This window comes from Lissotriton vulgaris, chromosome 4_1, assembly GCF_964263255.1.
Source record: "Lissotriton vulgaris chromosome 4_1, aLisVul1.2, whole genome shotgun sequence".
Taxonomy (NCBI): domain Eukaryota; kingdom Metazoa; phylum Chordata; class Amphibia; order Caudata; family Salamandridae; genus Lissotriton; species Lissotriton vulgaris.
In genome coordinates, this window is record NC_141691.1 from 608328587 (window position 1) to 608346801 (window position 18215).

The 18215-nt window shown below is 42.3% G+C and overlaps 1 protein-coding gene across 1 annotated transcript in view; it reads left to right on the forward strand.

Moving 5' to 3' along the window:
- The window catches only part of NME8 (NME/NM23 family member 8), an 843103-nt gene extending 828020 nt beyond the window's left edge, over nt 1-15083 (forward strand). The window contains exon 16 of the mRNA XM_086967295.1: nt 14240-15083. Within this exon, the coding sequence (XP_086823421.1) occupies nt 14240-15083 (844 nt within the window). The remainder of the gene's footprint in view (nt 1-14239) is intronic.
- Nucleotides 15084-18215: the final 3132 nt, after the last annotated feature.

Here is an 18215-nt window from a genome sequence, read left to right on the forward strand (position 1 = left end):
ATTGATTGGCTAATTGTCTGTCAATTAACAATATTTCTCCCCTTTAGGCTTTCATGCTGATAAAAAGAACCATCAGATTTTATCTCTAGAAAAGATCTATAACTAATGGGCCCGGTGCTTTTACTTCCACCATTGAAAGACAGTACAGCTAGTAAGGGATTGTTCTAAAGTGAAGCCAATTTCCAAAGTAATTTCTGTAACTGGGCCCAGAGGCCAACAAATTGAATATTTCCTAAATGACAGAAAAGAGGAAGAATTGTATAGACGATTATCAACCACACTCACATCTAGCTGGAGTATAACTTCAAGTTTAAGGAAAATAATAAAGGTTCGTTTGTCATGTATTTTAACAAATGTGTGGTTTCTTGTGAATTTAAAAATGGTGACAATTAATCAACTTTACTGTGGTCTATGAGAACAGTGAAGGTGCTTCTGCCTCCTCCACTCACCTCAGAGAGCACACCAATGCATGGCATTTGAGAAGAAACTACTACAGCAGAAGATGCCATTCAAGAAGAGAGAGACACTGTTATAAAACCCAGGCATTCTCCAACAGCCATACAAGAAGACCTGAGCACCACCATGTCCGCAGTCTGAGCTCATAGAACACCCTACAAAGGATAAGCCTTCATGAAAATTGAGCAGAGCAGCTGATGAATATCATGTATTGCAGCCTGCACAATACATGCCATAACTCTCCCACAGTAATGCACCTGCATGGAGGTGAGAACCGGAAGCCTCCAAGTCCACAATCTTAGCACAGCAGACTTCTCCACCTTCAATAAGATGATAGAGAGGTGGTTTGTGGCATATCTGTACACTAGGAATAGTTACATTTGGGATCACAATAGGAATGGTGCATAAAATCCACAATGGACTCAACATTGGAAGAAAATGGTATACAGTCAAAATATCGAGTTGTAAATATCGACCTACCAAAATATCGTGTTAGAAATTTCGAAGGTATAGAATATCGATGTCAAGAATATCGTTGGACAGAATATCGACTCTAAGGTAAGTAATATCGAAATTATTTATATCGATGTAAGTAATATCGAAGTTAGTAATATCGATAGCATATATATCGATGTCACTAATTTCGATGACACTAATATCGATATTTGTATGATTTTTTTGTTTTTTATTATATATGTGTTATATGTGTTACTTAAGTATTTAAAACAAATAATATTATATGTGTATTAATTTTATATATTAATAAATTTATTTATAAGCAAATTATATGTTTTAGTACCGGAGCGGGTAGTAGGTTTATAGGGGAATAGGGTGGGAAGTAATTTAATTATGTTTAATTAATTATTAATTAGTAGGAGTTACAAAATATTTTTAATAAATTGATAATTAATTTTAATTAATTGGAAATTAATTTTAATTAATTGATTAATTAATAAATATGTTTCGTAGCGGGTTGTGGGTTTATACGGGAATAGGGTGGGAAATAATTTAATTATGTTTAAATAATTATTAATTAGTAGGAGTTATAAATTAATTTAAATGAATTGCTAATTATTTTTAATTATTTGGAAATTAATTTTAATTAATTGATAAATATGTTCTGTAGCGGGTTGTTGGTTTATAGAGGAATAGGGTGGGAAGTAATTTAATTATGTTGAATTAATTATTAATTAGTAGGAGTTATACATTAATTATCATTAATTGCTAATTAATTTTAATTAATTGGAATTAAAATTTAATTAATTGATTAATTGATAAATATGTGTTGTAGCGGGTTGTGGGTTTATAGGGGAATAGGGTGGGAAGTAATTTAATTATGTTTAATTATTTATTAATTAGTTGGAATTATAAATTAATTTGAAATAATTGCTAATTAATTTTAACTAATTGGTTATTAATTTTAATTAATTGGTAAATAATTTTCATAAATTCATAAATAGATAAATGTGTTCTGTTGCCGGTTGATGGGTTAATAGGGGAATATGGTGGGAAGTAATTTAAATGTAATTAAGTAATAATGTATTTAAATTAATTGTTTTGTTAATAATATAATTGATAGTTAATTATTATTTGGTCATTAAATAATATAAATTGGTATTTTTTAATATTTAATTTGGGCTACATATAATTTGATAATCATGTCTTTAATAATTATGTATAGGTATTGTGTATGGTTTATATTTATTTAATAGTTTAAATTTTAATTTCTAAAAAAAGCTTTTATTTATAAGTATGTTATCTCCAACACTTTCCCTTCTGTTGCACTCTCTGGAGTGGGAATAGTAATGTATACCCGTACGCTATCCAACGCTTTCCCCACTGTTGCACTCTCTGGAGTGGGAATAGTAATTTTTACCCCTACGCGATTCCAACGCTTTCCCTACTGTTGCAATCTCTGGAGTTGGAATAGTAATTGTTACCCCTACGCTATCCAACACTTTCCCTACTGTTGCACTCTGTAGAGTGGGAATAGTAATTTTTACCCCTACGCTATCCAACGCTTTCCCTACTGTTGCACTTTCTGGAGTGGGAATAGTAATTTTTACCCCTACACTGTCCAACGCTTTCCCTACTGTTGCACTCTCTGGAGTGGGAATAGTCATTTTTACCCCTACGCTATCCAACGCTTTCCCTACTGTTGCACTCTCTGGAGTGGAAATAGTAAATTTTATCCCTATGCTATCCAACGCTTTCCCTACTGTTGCACTCTCTGGAGTTGGAATAGTAATTGTTACCCCTACGCTATCCAACACTTTCCCTACTGTTGCACTCTCTGGAGTGGGAATAGTACTTGTTACCCCTACGCTATCCAACACTTTCCCTACTGTTGCACTCTCTGGAGTGGGAATAGTAATTTTTACTCCTACGCTATCCAACCCTTTCCCTACTGTTGCACTCTCTGGCGTGGGAATAGTAATTTTTACTCCTACGCTATCCAACGCTTTCCCTACTGTTGCACTCTCTGGAGTGGGAATAGTAATTTTTACCCCTACGCTATCCAACGCTTTCCCTACTGGTGCACTCTCAGGAGTGGGAATAGTAATTTTTACCCCTACGCTATCCAACGCTTTCCCTACTGTTGCACTCTCTGGAGTGGGAATAGTAATTTATACTCCTACGCTATCCAACGCTTTCCATACAGTTGCACTCTCTGGAGTGGGAATAGTAATTATTACCCTTACGCTATCCAACATTTTAAATAATTAATGTTATAAATATTAAAAGAATATTTAATAATTTATATTTTTTACATTTTATTTATGTTATTGTTTTATGTTTGTAAATGTATTAGTAAATTAGAATATATTCTATTAAATTATAAATTAGTAGAATAATTATTACTATTTATTGTTCAGTACATATATATTATATATTTACTGTATATATTTAATTAATGTATTATTATTAAATATGTATTATTTATTAATTTTAAACATTATTAGATACTTTTAACTATGTACATTTTATTTATTAGTGTTATTTACTTTATTTCACATTTATATTTTAAAAGAAAAAAAAACGATATTTTTAACATCGATATTTTTAACATCTATATTATTTTTTCGATATTTTTGTACTTGCCATGTTGTAGATAGGATGTCGATATTCTTGCCCTTGATATTTTTGACTCGATATTCCTGTAGGTCGATATTATGTAGGTGGATATTTTGTCAGTGATCCTTAGAAAATATCCTTCATGCCAGGGGCATTTTTTGTTTTTAAGAAACAATTTTCCACTATAGGTGTTTGCTTTCTGAAAAAAAATATTTTGCTGATTGGGCTCATCAAATATGAGGCCTGATCAGGAATCCTTCAGAGCCATTTAAGGAGCTGTTGCATTGATGGCTGTGCTGAATGCACCTGCATTAAAATATAGCAGATGTTGTTCTGCCAGGGGATCAGAGGCTATGAACTCAGTTGACCTGCCTGATCCACTGAGGTGTAATTGACTTCAGTAAGGTCTCAGTTTGAATGCTCTAAATATGAGGTACCACCCACATGTAGAATTTCATCCACCATAAGAATATTAAGATGGAGGAAATTCAGCCGGTGTAGTATACTCCTTATTTAAAGTTCTGTACAGAAATTGGAGGATTTCAGTTCCCTCCATACTACCTACCCGTGATTTTTCTGTCATACTTGGAGTAAGCATTTTGTGATAAAGGAGGAAGTCTTATTTGTGAGGTGATTTTTGCATTCGCTCAATAGTCCCTATAACATGCTGAAATGAGTAGCAATTGAATCACTTTCTATGAGGAGCAAAATGATATAAAAACATCCAAAAGCATGAGGCCATTGTATATGTATATTTTTAGAAGATCAGTGAGAAACCATCTGGCAGGCAGCTGAACTGTTAAGTCAGACCCGAAAAGCATCTTTCACCGGGGATTACAATACTGCACCAAGTACTATTTCCACAGAGAAACAACTCACACCACTGAGAATGTGTATGCTGTTGGACTTGGCCATTTTTGCAGGGTCATCCCTGAACTTTTTGCCTTTCTCTGGTATTTTGTCTGACCTGTTTTCTTTTTGTTTTTTTTTTACTCTGGGAACTTTACCACTGCTGATCAGTGCTAAAATGCATATGCTCTCCCTATTGGTAATTGATGTATGGATTAGCGACTCCATGATTGGCTGGTTTGGTTTACTTGTCAGACCCTAGTACAGTGCACTGAGTGTGCCCAGGGCTTGTAAATCAAAATGCTGCTGGTGGACTTGCAGCGCTGCTTGTGCCACCCACAGAAGAGCCTGTGTGCAATCTGGTATTGCCATGTTGACTGGGCAAGTGCACCCACTTTCCAGTCCCTAAACGTTCCCTTTTCTTCATGTCAGACGCCCCTATGGCAGGCCCAAGGGCAGGGTGCATTGCGAGTATAAGGCAGGAAAAGCCCTGATGTGTGTGGCATGTCCTAATAGTGAATTACAGCCGTTTTTGTTTTTCACTATTGCACTATTGCAAGGCTACCTATTCCCCATGGGACAGAATGGGCAGTTTGAGTATTACATCTTATAATCCTAACTGACTCAGGGAATTAGGTAGAAATTTGCATTTAGTATGCCTGAACTCAGAATGATAAAATACATCTTTTAGGGAAGTTGGTTTTAACATTCTGTGTTTGAAAATACCACTTTTAGAAAGTAGGTATTTTCTTGTTTAACCATCCTGGCTTCCTCTGCTGGGTTGTGTATTCCTTGTCTGGAGTTTGAGTGACACAGACTGGGAATTCCAGGATACAGGGTGAATCAGCCAGTGGTGAATAGCGAGATCAACATCAAGATGAAAGTTAGGAGTTGCACCTGGGTCCTGAATTGGACTGTGCCTTCCCTCCACAATGCTGGCTCCACCTCCTGTGGTGCGTCTGATGTCTCTGCCCTGCACTGTGAAAGGAAAGAAGGAGTCATGTAAACAGAGGGCTCCAGGACTGACCAGAACTGGTTTGGACTAGGCAAATGCCTCTCTGCCTTCAGAGAACAAGGAGAAAAGTAGTTTAAATATTGGGACCCAAACCCAGGAACTTTAGATCACTTTTGGACAACAAGAAGAAACCTTTGCTGAGGAGAGGAACCTGAAGAAACTGAGGAGAGACTGAGCTGAAGTGCTGCTTGGGGGATTGGCATGCAGTGGTTGCCTGACTGCCAAAGAAAGGAGTAAGGAATTTGTGTGCTTTATTCAACTTGTGAAGGATCTCCAAGGGCTTGAGAAAAGAGCTTGCCTCCTGGTGAAGTCTCAGGGACAACAGACTTTAACCCTCAGCACCCCAAGAACACTTTGGAAGTGCCTGCAGCTGTTTTGGGCCTTCTGAGAGACTGCTTGTCACAAGGAGCTGGAAGCAAGACTCAAGAAGAAGAAGTGTGTCACCATTGCAGCCGCTGCCGTCGCATCCTGGACAGGGCCAGACTGGGAACCAGAACCGGCCCTGGCAAAGTGCTCGGCCGGCCCCCTTCCCCCCTTCCGGGAGGAGAGGGGAGGGGGGAGAGGTGCGACCGCACTCTGTGACAGGGCCGGTTTTCGGCCGTTTTTTTTACAGGGCCGTTTTTGCAGCATAACGGCCCTGTAACAAAAACGGCCCCAGGGGCCCAAAACCGGCCCCCAACCATGCGGCCCACCGGGGGATTGCCCGGTGCCCTCAACGGCCAGTCCGGGCCTGATCCTGGAGATGTTGCCGCTGTAGCTGTCGCATTGCACTTCATCTCAATAAACGTCTTGCAACCCCGAAGAAGCGTTCTGCCATCGCAGCTGCTGCCGTCGCATCACGGAGATTTCGCCACTGTAGCTGTCGTATTGCACCGCATCACAAGAAACGTCTTGCAATCTCGAAAAAGCGTGTTAATGTCGCACCTGCTGTTGTCGCATCACAGAGATGACACCGCTGTAGCTGTTGCATTACACCGCATCACAAGAAGCGCCTCGCATCCATGGAAAAGCGTGCCGCCATCACAGCCGCTGTCATCACATCACGGAACAAGGGTATTGCCTCTGCGGTTGTCGCATCGAGCGGAAGCGTCTCGCATCGTTGGAGGAGAGTGTTGCCGCAAAAGCCACTGTCGTTGCATCACAGAACAAGGGTGTCGCCTCTGCAGCTGACGCATCAAGTCGAGACATCTCGCAACATCGGAGGAGGGTGTCGAATCAAGAAGGAAGCACGATCTTTGTTTCTTTGCACCAGTTCTTCAACGCATCATCGTCTTTGCATGTAAGGAACTACCGCATCACCATCCCTGCAACACTGTTGTTGTAGAAGCATTACGCATCTTAAGGTACATTGACTCAAAGTGTTGCATTTTAAGATCTAAGGAGAACTAAGCTAATTCTACAATTTTAAGCACAGTATTGTGGATTTTTGTAGTTTGGGGTCTTGTGTTAAATCTATATAAAAAATACTTATTGTGGTGGTCATCTGTTGTGTTGTCACTTGATTACTGTATGTGTTCACAAATGCTTTACACAGTGCCTCTGAGATAAGCCTCTCTGCTCATGCCAAGCTACCAAGGCGGTGATCGGGGGTTATTTTAGGAGCCTTACCCTGACTAGACGCAAGGGTCCCTATTTGTCACAGGTCCCTACCTATGGCAACTACAGACCCCCAAATGTAACATATGCTCAATTCAAAATCAGAGAGCATATCAGTAAAATATATTTATGCTGCAGAAAAGTAAGTACCTACCAGATACACTGTGTCCCATTCCTATGCCAGGAAATACACTGTAGATGGAAAGAATGCCCATCATTGGTGGTGTGCCAATTACTAGCTCATCAAAATTTCTGTGTCAGTAAATAAACTACTATTGGAATTAATTATATTTTTTGATAGATCCTTCCATTTGTTTGCTATATGTATGGGGCTTTTGAGTGGAATGCCTTGCACACACCAGACTGATAGCGTAGGGCAGTGCTTCTTAGCCTGTGGTCTGTGAACCCCTGGGGGGGTGGTCCACACATCCTTCTCAGGGGTCTACAACAGCTTAGAAAACTAAATAATTTTAACAGATTAGTAAAGTCTATATAAATAAAGAAGCAACACATAAAATTGGAATTTTTTCAATACACTTTAATTGTGAAGTCATTTGAAATTGGTGACTAAAATTAAGGCCCTTATTACGATGCCGGGTGGACCGCAACCGACCGACTTCCGGTTGCTTCCGCCCAACATCTGCCCCTGTGGTCCACCCACCTTTTTACAATGTGGCGGGTGAAGGCAGCAGGTGGAGGGATCATTCTCTGCTGTTCTGACAGGCTCAAGTAGCCCATCGGAGCATCAGAAAGATCACAATCCCATAATGATGGCAGAGCCAGCCTCGGCTCCGCTGTTGGAATTATGATGTCACTTTCCGACAGCCTTCATATGTCTGCCTTACTGATATGGAAAAGCTGTCGGTAAGTGACTTTGGGGTCTCCTAGCAGGGCCCCCATCCCTCCACGCCCTCCGCATGGTGCCTGCCACACGGTACAGGGATATTTAAAAACATAGATTTTTCAATGGCAGCTTGTGCTGTGGGTCTTTCCCGCCTGGCACACAATCTGCCATTAAGACATGGATGTTTCGCATTCAAATTGTGCGGTCGGAACCACCGACCTATGGTCGGGCGGTTCCAATGCCCAATGCTGTTGTGCGGACGCAAATGCGCCCAACATCGCAATGAGGGCCTAATTTACTAACCTCGGATTGATTTGTGGGAGCAATGCAGCTGTATCAAACAGAATATAGTATGGACAATGAATGGCCGTAATTGAATTTAGAAAAACTCCAATCTTCCTTAAGAAAATGTTTTATTTATATTTGTGAATTAAATTCAACTTTCAATCATTTGTGTATTTGTTTGTTCAATGCTTGTTTATGTAATTTCAGTATATTAGTTAGCAATTTAAAGCATCTAGGCCGGGATTACCGGCTTTTAGTAATGACTTAGTGGGGAGTTACCTGGATTCCACTAATGATTCAGTGGGGTTCCCGGGTTCCAGTCAAAAGTTTAAGAAACACTAGCAGAGAGGTTTGAATGCAATGATTATTCTCCATAGAGGCATGCTTGTATGCATTTGTCCCTACCGTGAACGTGGCACTCATGGTCAAATATATTACCTCAAGTTTTATTAGACAGTGCTGTTATATAGTTTGGCAATATTTACCCCTGTGTCATATTGGAAGAAAATATTAACTGTGGCAGACGTGTACTTAAACTTGTAAGACAAATAATCGTTGCCTTAGTAACTCTAAGTTAATTTTTAACACCAATTTATGAAGATCCCGTAATAGTTTTACTGGACCCAAACTGCCTTAGAAACTATCGACCGATATCCCTCTTGCCTTACCCATTTAAGATAGTGGAATGCCTGGTGAGTCAGGCACTTTCCCTTTTCTGGAGACCAACAACAAGCTGGAGGATGAGCAGTTTGGTTTCCGTCCAGGAAACAGCACTGGTAACCGTGTTGGACAATCTGCATATGCTTGCAGACAGGGGAAAGTCAGCAGTCTCAATCTTTTGGACCTGTCCGCTGCATTCAACATGGTGAACCATGCCAGGTTGGAAGAGATGGGGTGGTGGATATGGCTTTGTGCTGGGTTCAATCCTATCTGGGTGAAAGACGACTGGCAGTAGCCCTCCCTCCTTTTCAATCAGAATTTGTTAATAACGACCATGGGGTACCACAGGGGTCTTCTATTAGCCCCATTTTATTTAATGCCTACATGCAGCCGTTGCTGGATGTTATTGAAGCTCATTAACATTAGTGTGGTCAACTATGCTAATGACACCCAGCTTATACTATCCATGGAAGGCGATCATGCTGATTCCCAAGAAACATTCCATATTTGTATGCAGGAAATGGTGAGTTGGTTGAGAAACATCTCATTACAGTATAACAACGATAAAACAGAGATTCTGCACTGTGGGATGGGCAGAGTACCGCCAGTTTCAAGAATTAGGACTCCTGAGGACTCCTGAGGTGGAAGCCGGGAGTTTAGGGACTAGATTTTAAAATTTGCCATTGCAGATTACTTGCGAAGCACTATTTTAAATACTTCCGATTTTTGCACTTCCGATTTTAATCTCCCCGCTATTTTGCACACTTGACGTTTTATTCTGTCCCCCTTTCTCGCCGCATTTCCTACCTGTGGGGGCTTCATTGTAGGGACCACCGGGGCCTCAGGGAGCCGATTTGGGGCCTCTGCAGACCTCTGCCCTCGATCCCTCTCGGCACTATCAGCGGCCGCCATCTTACCTGAGGACGAGGACAGCGCTCTAGTGTTCGGCCGATTGGGAGCCCACACACCATAAAATGAATCCCTCCTCCCGTCCGCGTAGCGGGTAAGCGCAGCGGGCGCGCCGATGGCGCGCCGGAGTCTCCCCAGAGGGCCAGAGGCAAGCCCCCCTGGCCCTGGGTTTATCAACACCCACAGTATTCCCTTGTCTTATTCCTCCTCTCAGCTGCGGGAACTCAATATACCCATTACCAACTCGCGGTGCCGATACCTGCTTCCCACCAGCTACCTTATGCCCGCCCTTCCCCCATGTCCAGGCTGTAACTATACTCTCCCATGTCCTATGCCTTCTGCCCATAACATCTGCCCCACCCCTAAGCGGTATTTTCGCTCGGCGCTTATTAACGCCCGCTCCCTCCCGAAAAATATCTTGGAAATTAGTCAATTTATTGTAGGTCAGGAGCTCAACATCTTGTTCATAACTGAATCTTAGGGAGATGCTGCCTCTTGTCCGGATTTCTGTTTGGCCACACCGGAGGGTTTCTCTGTGGTAAGACAGGACAGAACTACGGGGAGAGGAGGTGGCTTGCGAAGCCTGTACCTGTTCCTTTACACTAAATCATAATCAAGTGTTTAGAGGAATTCTTTTATACCGTCCCCCTGGCCCGCACATCCGTTTCCTTTCGGCTCTTGATGAATTCACCGAACTTTCCGTGGGCCACTCTGACTATACCATCTTGGGGGACTTCAATTTTCATTTGGAAGCCGGAGGGGACAGAGACACCACTCAACTCACTGCCGACCTACTTGCGGTAGGATTACAGCAGTTGGTGGCAGCCCCCACTCATCAAGCGGGCCATACGCTTGATGGCTTTTTTACCAATAACCCCAACATTTCACTGTCTACAGTCCTTCCCCTAGTATGGTCAGACCGTTCTGCAGTTATTTTTAATATCCTGGCTCATAACCCCAACCCTCCTCAATCTGCATCTCGTACCCGCATTAGCACCAGAGCCTGGAAAAACCTGGACTATCCTCTCCTGTCCAATATTCTGGCTGAATCCTCTTATAAAGCACCCCTAGACCCCAGTCTATTGTCCAGCAGATACCAGGAATGGATGCTGGATGCCATTAATCAAGTAGCTCCTGCTAAATCCACTATTTCCAACCGGGCTACGCCATCTGCCCAATGGTTCACAGAGGATCTTCGGCTACATCGCAGTATTGCAGAAATTTAGAAAGGCGCTGGCGCAAGCATTACAGGCTTTCGGATAAGTAAACTTACAAATATGCGCTAGCGTTATATAAGAAATCTATCATTAAGCACAAAAGCGCTTTCTTTCTTGCCCAGATTGAGTCTTCCCAGAACTCTGCTAGAAAACTATTTCAAGTAGTTGACTTGCTTTCCAACCCTTCAACAGGGCCTCCCATTGAGCCATCTCAAGACTTGTGAATGCAGTAGCAACTTTCTTCCTCACCAAGGTTATGAACATCTACTCATCTTTCTCCTCCCCTACATGCTCGGACTGTCCAGACCCTTTTCCTTTGTCCCCCTCACCCACACCTAACTTCTCTAACTTTCACATGGTCACGACAGACCAGATTAGCAAGCTGATCACCTCGATTAAATCTGGGTCTCCATTAGATCCCTGTCCCCCTTCTATACTTAGTGCTCTAACTGAGGTCATTACTTCTCCGCTCACGGACTTATGTAATTCTATCTTCCAGACAGGCATTTACCCTGAAATCTGGAAAAAGGCGGTCATTAAGCCCCTGTTAAAAAAAACGTCCCTGGACCCCGCTGACTCAGCTAATTATAGACCTATTGCCTGCCTTCCTTTCCCGGCCAAAATATTTGGAGCTATCATGAATAAACAGCTTTCGGGGTTCACGATTGTCACCAACTTTTAGATGATACCCAGTTCGGGTTCAGGAAGGGCCACTGCACAGAAACAGCTTTGATAAAGGCCTCGGACGAGATCAGGACTATAATGGACCAGGGGGGGGGGGGGGCAGCGGTCCTTGTACTCCTAGATCTGTCCGGTGCCTTTGACACGGTCGATCATTCCATCTTGATCGACCGTGTCACATCCCTGGGGGTGACCCATCTTGCCACGGACCTCATTGCTTCGTTTCTGGCTAACCGCACGCAGGCGGTGAAACTGGGCACTTTCTACTCGCCCACCTTCACCCTTCCGTGCGTGGTGCCCCAGGGCTCCTCGCTAAGCCCCACATTATTCAATATTTATGTGGCGGATCTGGCGAGGGTCATTAAAGCACACGGAATCCGCCTAACCACCTATGCGGATGACACCCAATTGGTGTTGGCGGTTCATAAGGATGGACCAGCCGTTGCTGCAAGATTCCAGGAGGGGATGTTGGCCATCAGCTCATGGAGGTCAAGCAACTGCTTGAAATTAAATTCGGACAAAACCGAGGTGATGACCTTTGGCAACCTCTCACCGGAATGGTCTTCCATCTGGTGGCCCAGTGAAATGGGTCCATCCCCCATTCCGGTTGCCAAGGTCAGAAACCTCGGTGTCGTGTTCGATGACAAGCTGTTGTTTAAGCACCATGTAAATGCAGTGCTCTCATCCTCCTTCTATACTCTGAAGAAGATTAAGAAGCTGTTGCCATACCTCCCTCCAGCTGCAGGGAAAACATTGATCACCACCCTCGTTTTCTCTAAAAATGGATTATGGCAACGCCCTCCTTCTCAATACGCAAGAACAGATCTTAACCAAACTACAATCGGTGCAAAATGCTGCAGCCAGAATCCTGCTCAACATCCCCAGTCACCGCCCCACCTCTTTGGCCATACATCACCTGCATTGGCTAAGAGTTAAGAGTCGGGTAAAATTTAAGGCACTTTGTATCGCCTACAAGGCAATTCATGATTCAGGACCCAGGTTCCTTAAGGATGCTTTTCAAATCTACACTCCCCAAAGATCTCTTCGCTCAGCTTGCACCCACCTCCTCTCGGTCCCACGTACCAGAACCACTAGCTGGGGAGACAGACGCTTTTTAGTAGCAACCCCCAGGCTGTGGAATTCTCTTCCTTTGTCCATCAAAACCAGTCCTACTCTTATTGACTTCCGTAAACTCCTGAAGACCTGCTTATTTAATCAATGATTCAGCTGGCAGCTCCACGTCCCAGGCAGTCTGATATGCGCCGAGACACCCTTGGGTATTTGTGCGCAATAAAAATCTCAAAAACATAAACATAAACATGAATGACTTCTGGCCTATCCCCACAGATGGTACCCGTGAGCACGGTACGCAATCTGAGGGTTAGCTTCAATGATAAGCTGAACGTGGAATCCCATGTCAATAAGCTGGCCGGAAGCTGCTACACCCTTTTCAGAGGATACCGGAAGGTTCTGCCATTGCTACCTTCCCAGGCCAGAGCTACAGGGGTTAGGAGTGTTATCCTGAGCCGCCTGGATTATTGTAACGCCTTGCTACGGGAGTCCCTGAGTTACTTGATTATGAGGCTCCAGAGAATCCAGGTAGCAGCAGCAAAGCTTGCATTGGCAAGTCCACGCCAGTCATAAACAACTCAGGCGTTAGCAGAGCTGCACTAGCTTCCGGTGACCCAAAGGATAATGTTCAAGTCTCTGTGCATTGCTTTTAAAGAACTAAACAGACTTGGACCTAAACCTCTGCAGAGGATGTTCGGTTGGTACTCACCGGCACGCAGCTTACGATCCTCCACCGCCAACCTGGTCAAGATCCTGAGGATAAAGAGATCTACAATGGGGGGGGACGAGCGTTTGGCATGGCAGCTACACACCTTTGGAACAGCCTTCCCTTGGAGTTGAGGCAAAGGCCGGACCTACTGTTGTTTCAAAAGAAAGTCAAGACCTGGCTCTTCCCTAGAGCATAATCATTGGCTTTGTCACACTGCTTACCCGCTAGCATCTTACCAGTATGTTAGCGCCAGGGTGCACATGGCGTTACAGCGCACCTTATAAACGTTGATACGAATACAAATAACAATATTGATCTGTCTACGGCTATTTGATTTTCCAGTTTATTTTTATTTGCCCAGGACTCATGATGTCGCCTACAGGAAGAGTGAAACCATTCCTCCTGCAGTACTCTGCCTCATCAGCTTCCCACAGTGGATTAATGTAGCCATATTTGGTATCTTTCTTCTTATAATGCCCATCCCAGAATATCCACCCATACACAATATGCAATTTAGAGTAGAAATGGTCTAACTGCGAGTTAGTCAAGTCATTTGTATCCTTTGCCAAAGAACTTCTAAAATCATTATCTCCTTAAGTTTATTGGTAAAATGCTTCAGGTTAGCAAATCAAACTAAAATTTCATCCCACCACTCATAACTTCATTAAGTGTGTGATAATCGATGACATGCTGAAATAATTGTAGGTAGAAAAATTCTAATTTCATGTAATGTTTTTGCCACTTTGTTTTAACCTTCTCGGATAACTTAATTTCAAGACAATGCTTACTTTAGTAATAGTGGTCTTGTAGTACGTACTCAGTAGTTCATTGTTTTTGTTTCTTTAACCTATAACAAAGTTTATTGTATTTAGGGGCCCTGCAACAGTAATGGTTCTGACCAAGGAAAAGGCTATTGAAGAATGGAGAAATCTAATCGGACCTGCTGATCCAGAATTAGCAAAGGAAGTAGCTCCCAATTCACTTAGAGCTAAATTTGCAAAAGATATTTTGCAGAATGCTGTTGGTGGCTCATCCAATTTGGATCAGGCAACTGAGCATATTTATTATCTATTTGGAGACTTAGATAAAATAGAAGAAGAATCAGAAGAATCTAGAGTACAGGAAAAGCAAGAAGGAGCTGACGCAGAACACGCACATGCTGATGGTAAAGAAAAACAAAAGCTGGATGATGCAAAAGAAGAAGAAAAGCAAGTAGAGCAGAAGCCCAAAGAATCTGAAGTAGAACAGAAGACAGAAGAAACCATAGCAGAAAAAACGCCAGGAGAAACTAAAGTTGAACAAACAGGAGAAACAAAAGTAGGACAAAAGACATTAAAAACCAAAGCAGGTCACAAACCTACAAAAGCTAAAGCAGGACAAAAAAAAAGCAAAGGAGGAAAAATCCAATCGGGAAATAAAGTAGAGCAAACACAACCAAAAACAAAGAGAAAACAAAAGTCTGTAGAACGTAAAGTAGAGGAAAATCCAGGACCAGCACAGATAGAAGAGAAGACAGAAGAAACAAATCCAGGACCAGCACAGATAGAAGAGAAGACAGAAGAAACAAATCCAGGACCAGCACAGATAGAAGAGAAGACAGAAGAAACAAATCCAGGACCAGCACAGATAGAAGAGAAGACAGAAGAAACAAATCCAGGACCAGCACAGATAGAAGAGAAGACAGAAGAAACAACAGAAGAAGCAAAGCCAACTTAAGGTAAACAAAACAGAACATTCTACTTTTCATTTCAGTCTCTTATAAGTTCTTAACTAATCGACATAAGCAAAAATGAAAGTCATAGTTTTCAATGTAAGCCTTTGTTTGCACACTACAAGGGTTGGCTGCAGGGTCAGGCACCCATCACAGTAGCAAACTCCACTGTGAATGGCTTGCCATCTACCCATTCCGCACTGTGCACACCCTTTGGCCAGGCTGTAGGAAGCTGGCTCCGTATATACTATACCAAAGTAAGGTACAGGAGGCTAAATTTGGTAAGAACTAACAGCTCTCTTTGTGGTAGTGTGGGAGAGCAGTTAGGGTTATCGAAATGGTCTGTTAAGCACTCAAGGACTGATTACAGACACTCGAAGACATAACCGAGATTAATCGGGTAAGTATAACAAGCATTTGCAAATCAATAGGTTTCGCATTTACGCAAGTTTAAGCTATTGGCATTGTAAATGACAATGTGTTTTATTTACGTTTCAAAAACAAAAACCTAAATAAAAGGCTTTGTCATTTACAAGGCCATTAGCTCAAACTTGGGTAAATGCGATACCTGTGCATTGCAAATGCTTGTGCTTATGAAACTATTGGTGAGAGGGGTTCAGCAATGATACCCAAAAACCAGACCATTCTAGAGTTACAGAGGGGACTACTGAGAGGGGTATTAAATACTGGGACGCTAAGTTGTCTATTTACAGACACAGTGGTTATTGTCAAACCCGGACACAAATGCAGCCATTCTGCTGATAGGTGCCAGATGATCACACAGTACTCAAGGAGGGCTAATCCAACACTCTGCTAAGGTCAGAGAGTCACTTAACAAGTGGGTCCTGTTCCTTCACACAGCACTCAAACTAAATGATGTTTCTGTATGCACTGTAAGCTTTCAAACCTTTCAGAGCGTACACTGCCAAAACCTTAAATACATATTGATAGTCTGTGCGAAACGTGTCGAATATGTTCTTTAGCGATAAAACAATGATACATGATCAAATGAATAATTCCATGGGCATATGAGAACTGTATTCATTGGTAGAGAGAGTACATGATTTCCCATAATTGGACATGCCTGTGATTACTTCACCCATGCTTCCCACATACCTGTCCACTCGCCATATGTAAGACATGTGTGAACTTTGAACACTTCTGAATGTCCTGCTGCAACACTTTACATTCTGAGGTTCAGAGTTTCAGGACTGTGCCTAGATGCCCAAGAAAGCAAAGCGCTGTGGGGTGAAAATCCGGGACTGACTGAAGGTGTCACACACATGAGGTCACGTTTCAGCTATCTGCATCTACACGGATCTACCTGAATCCTTTCTGTGCCACCGCTTTCCAGGGACAGCAGGAAGAGGGTGAGAGAAGGCAAGGAAAACGGGAGTACATGCGGGGAAAGGGGGAAAATAGTGCTCTAAAACACGTACCTTACAGTGTAACACCCAAAGTATAGAGGCTAATAGGCATGGGAGGGTACGACATGGTATAATAAGGCAGGACTAACAAACCTCATAATAAATCAGAAGACAGAATTTATGAAGGACAAAGACAGAAGCCAATGAAAAATATAGGCGGAGAGTGAGGGCAGCTTGTCTCCCATACTCTAATACTGCATGCCTGCCAGAGCGAGCAGCGCATGCACGCTCCCGCTAAAGCTCGACCTAAAAACGGTATACTTGTATTTTATTTCCAGAACCAAACAGTACTTGGTACAGGTAGGTAAAATATGCTTTCAATTGTAAACCTTTACACAGAAAGGCAATTGAGGATGGATCTGTAGTTGTTACAGGTTGGTATCACTCTAAAAAGCAGTTTGAATTACACAGTAATTACTTTCAGGTTACTTTTGTACTACTTTCAGATTGCATTGAGTACTGGGGGTGGTATGGCTAAATACCACACATAAGGGCTTTTTAGACTTTGTGGTTTAGTTATCTTTTCTCCATACAAACATCAGTTCAACACTTTCAACATTTTAGGCCCAAAATCTCATAACATGGGTTCCTATGGGAGAAAAAGTGTTAGCAGTTTCTCAGGAAAGTACATGACTTACAAGCTGTAGTTTTGGGGGTTAGGACGGTCTAGATGGGCACTCGAGTTTCACCAATAGCGAGACTGGGGTGGCTGGGTGCAGAGTGCAGGGGCCCAATGTTAGCCAATGGGGCTAAGGAGGCTTTCTCACCCCTGGCCATGGCAGTACCACCAAATGTAAATATGGAAGAAAGAATTTATTTATTTATTTATTTTGAAAGTTTTATATAGCGCGAACAAGATCTTTGCAGATATCAGAGCGCTTTACAAGGACAAGGGGGTGGTAAAATAATAGAATGTAATAGTTGAGGTAGTTAGGTACAAGGTACATAGTTACATAGGTAGGTCAAAATACAAGAGGTAGGTCAAAGGTGAGGTAGTGTAGGTACAAGGTGCAGAGTCAACAGGTGCGTCAATAATATAAAAGTACAAAAAGAAGGAGCATATACTTGTTTAAGCGTGCTTAAAATGCTTTTGGAGATAGCACAAAGGTAGGCATAGTTGAGGTAGGTGAGTACAGGGTGTATAGTCACACAGGTGCATCAGTAGTACAAGAGTAGGAATAGTTGAGGTGGTGTAGGTACAGTATGCAAAGTCAGACAGGTGCGTCAATAATATAAAAATATACAAAGAGGGAACGTATACAATCAAATAAGTCGATAATACAAGTAATACAAATAGTCCAAGGGGTCAGGCAGGTAGTACAGAGCGGATTCTTGAGAAATACAGAATAATAGATCATGTGTATTTAGCCATGAGGATCGCTTTTACTTCTTTCTTAAAAAGTTTGTTGGAGGAGATGAGCCTGGTTTCAGGAGGGAGTGAGTTCCAGATCCTGGGCGCCATTCCTGAGAAGGAGCGTTTATAGGTTTTTTTCCTTCCGAAATCTTCGAGGCTTCAGGAGAAGATTGTTTGTGCTTCTAATAGTTCTAGAGCCACCAGAAATTGTCAGCTTTTGAGTGAGGTAGGCGGGTGAGTTCATGTGTACAGCCTTGTGTGTCATGCAGGCGATTTTCAGATGTATTCTGGCTTCAAAAGGTAGCCAGTTCAGGGATTTAAAGTCAGGGGAGATATGCGAGTGTTTTTTTGAGCCA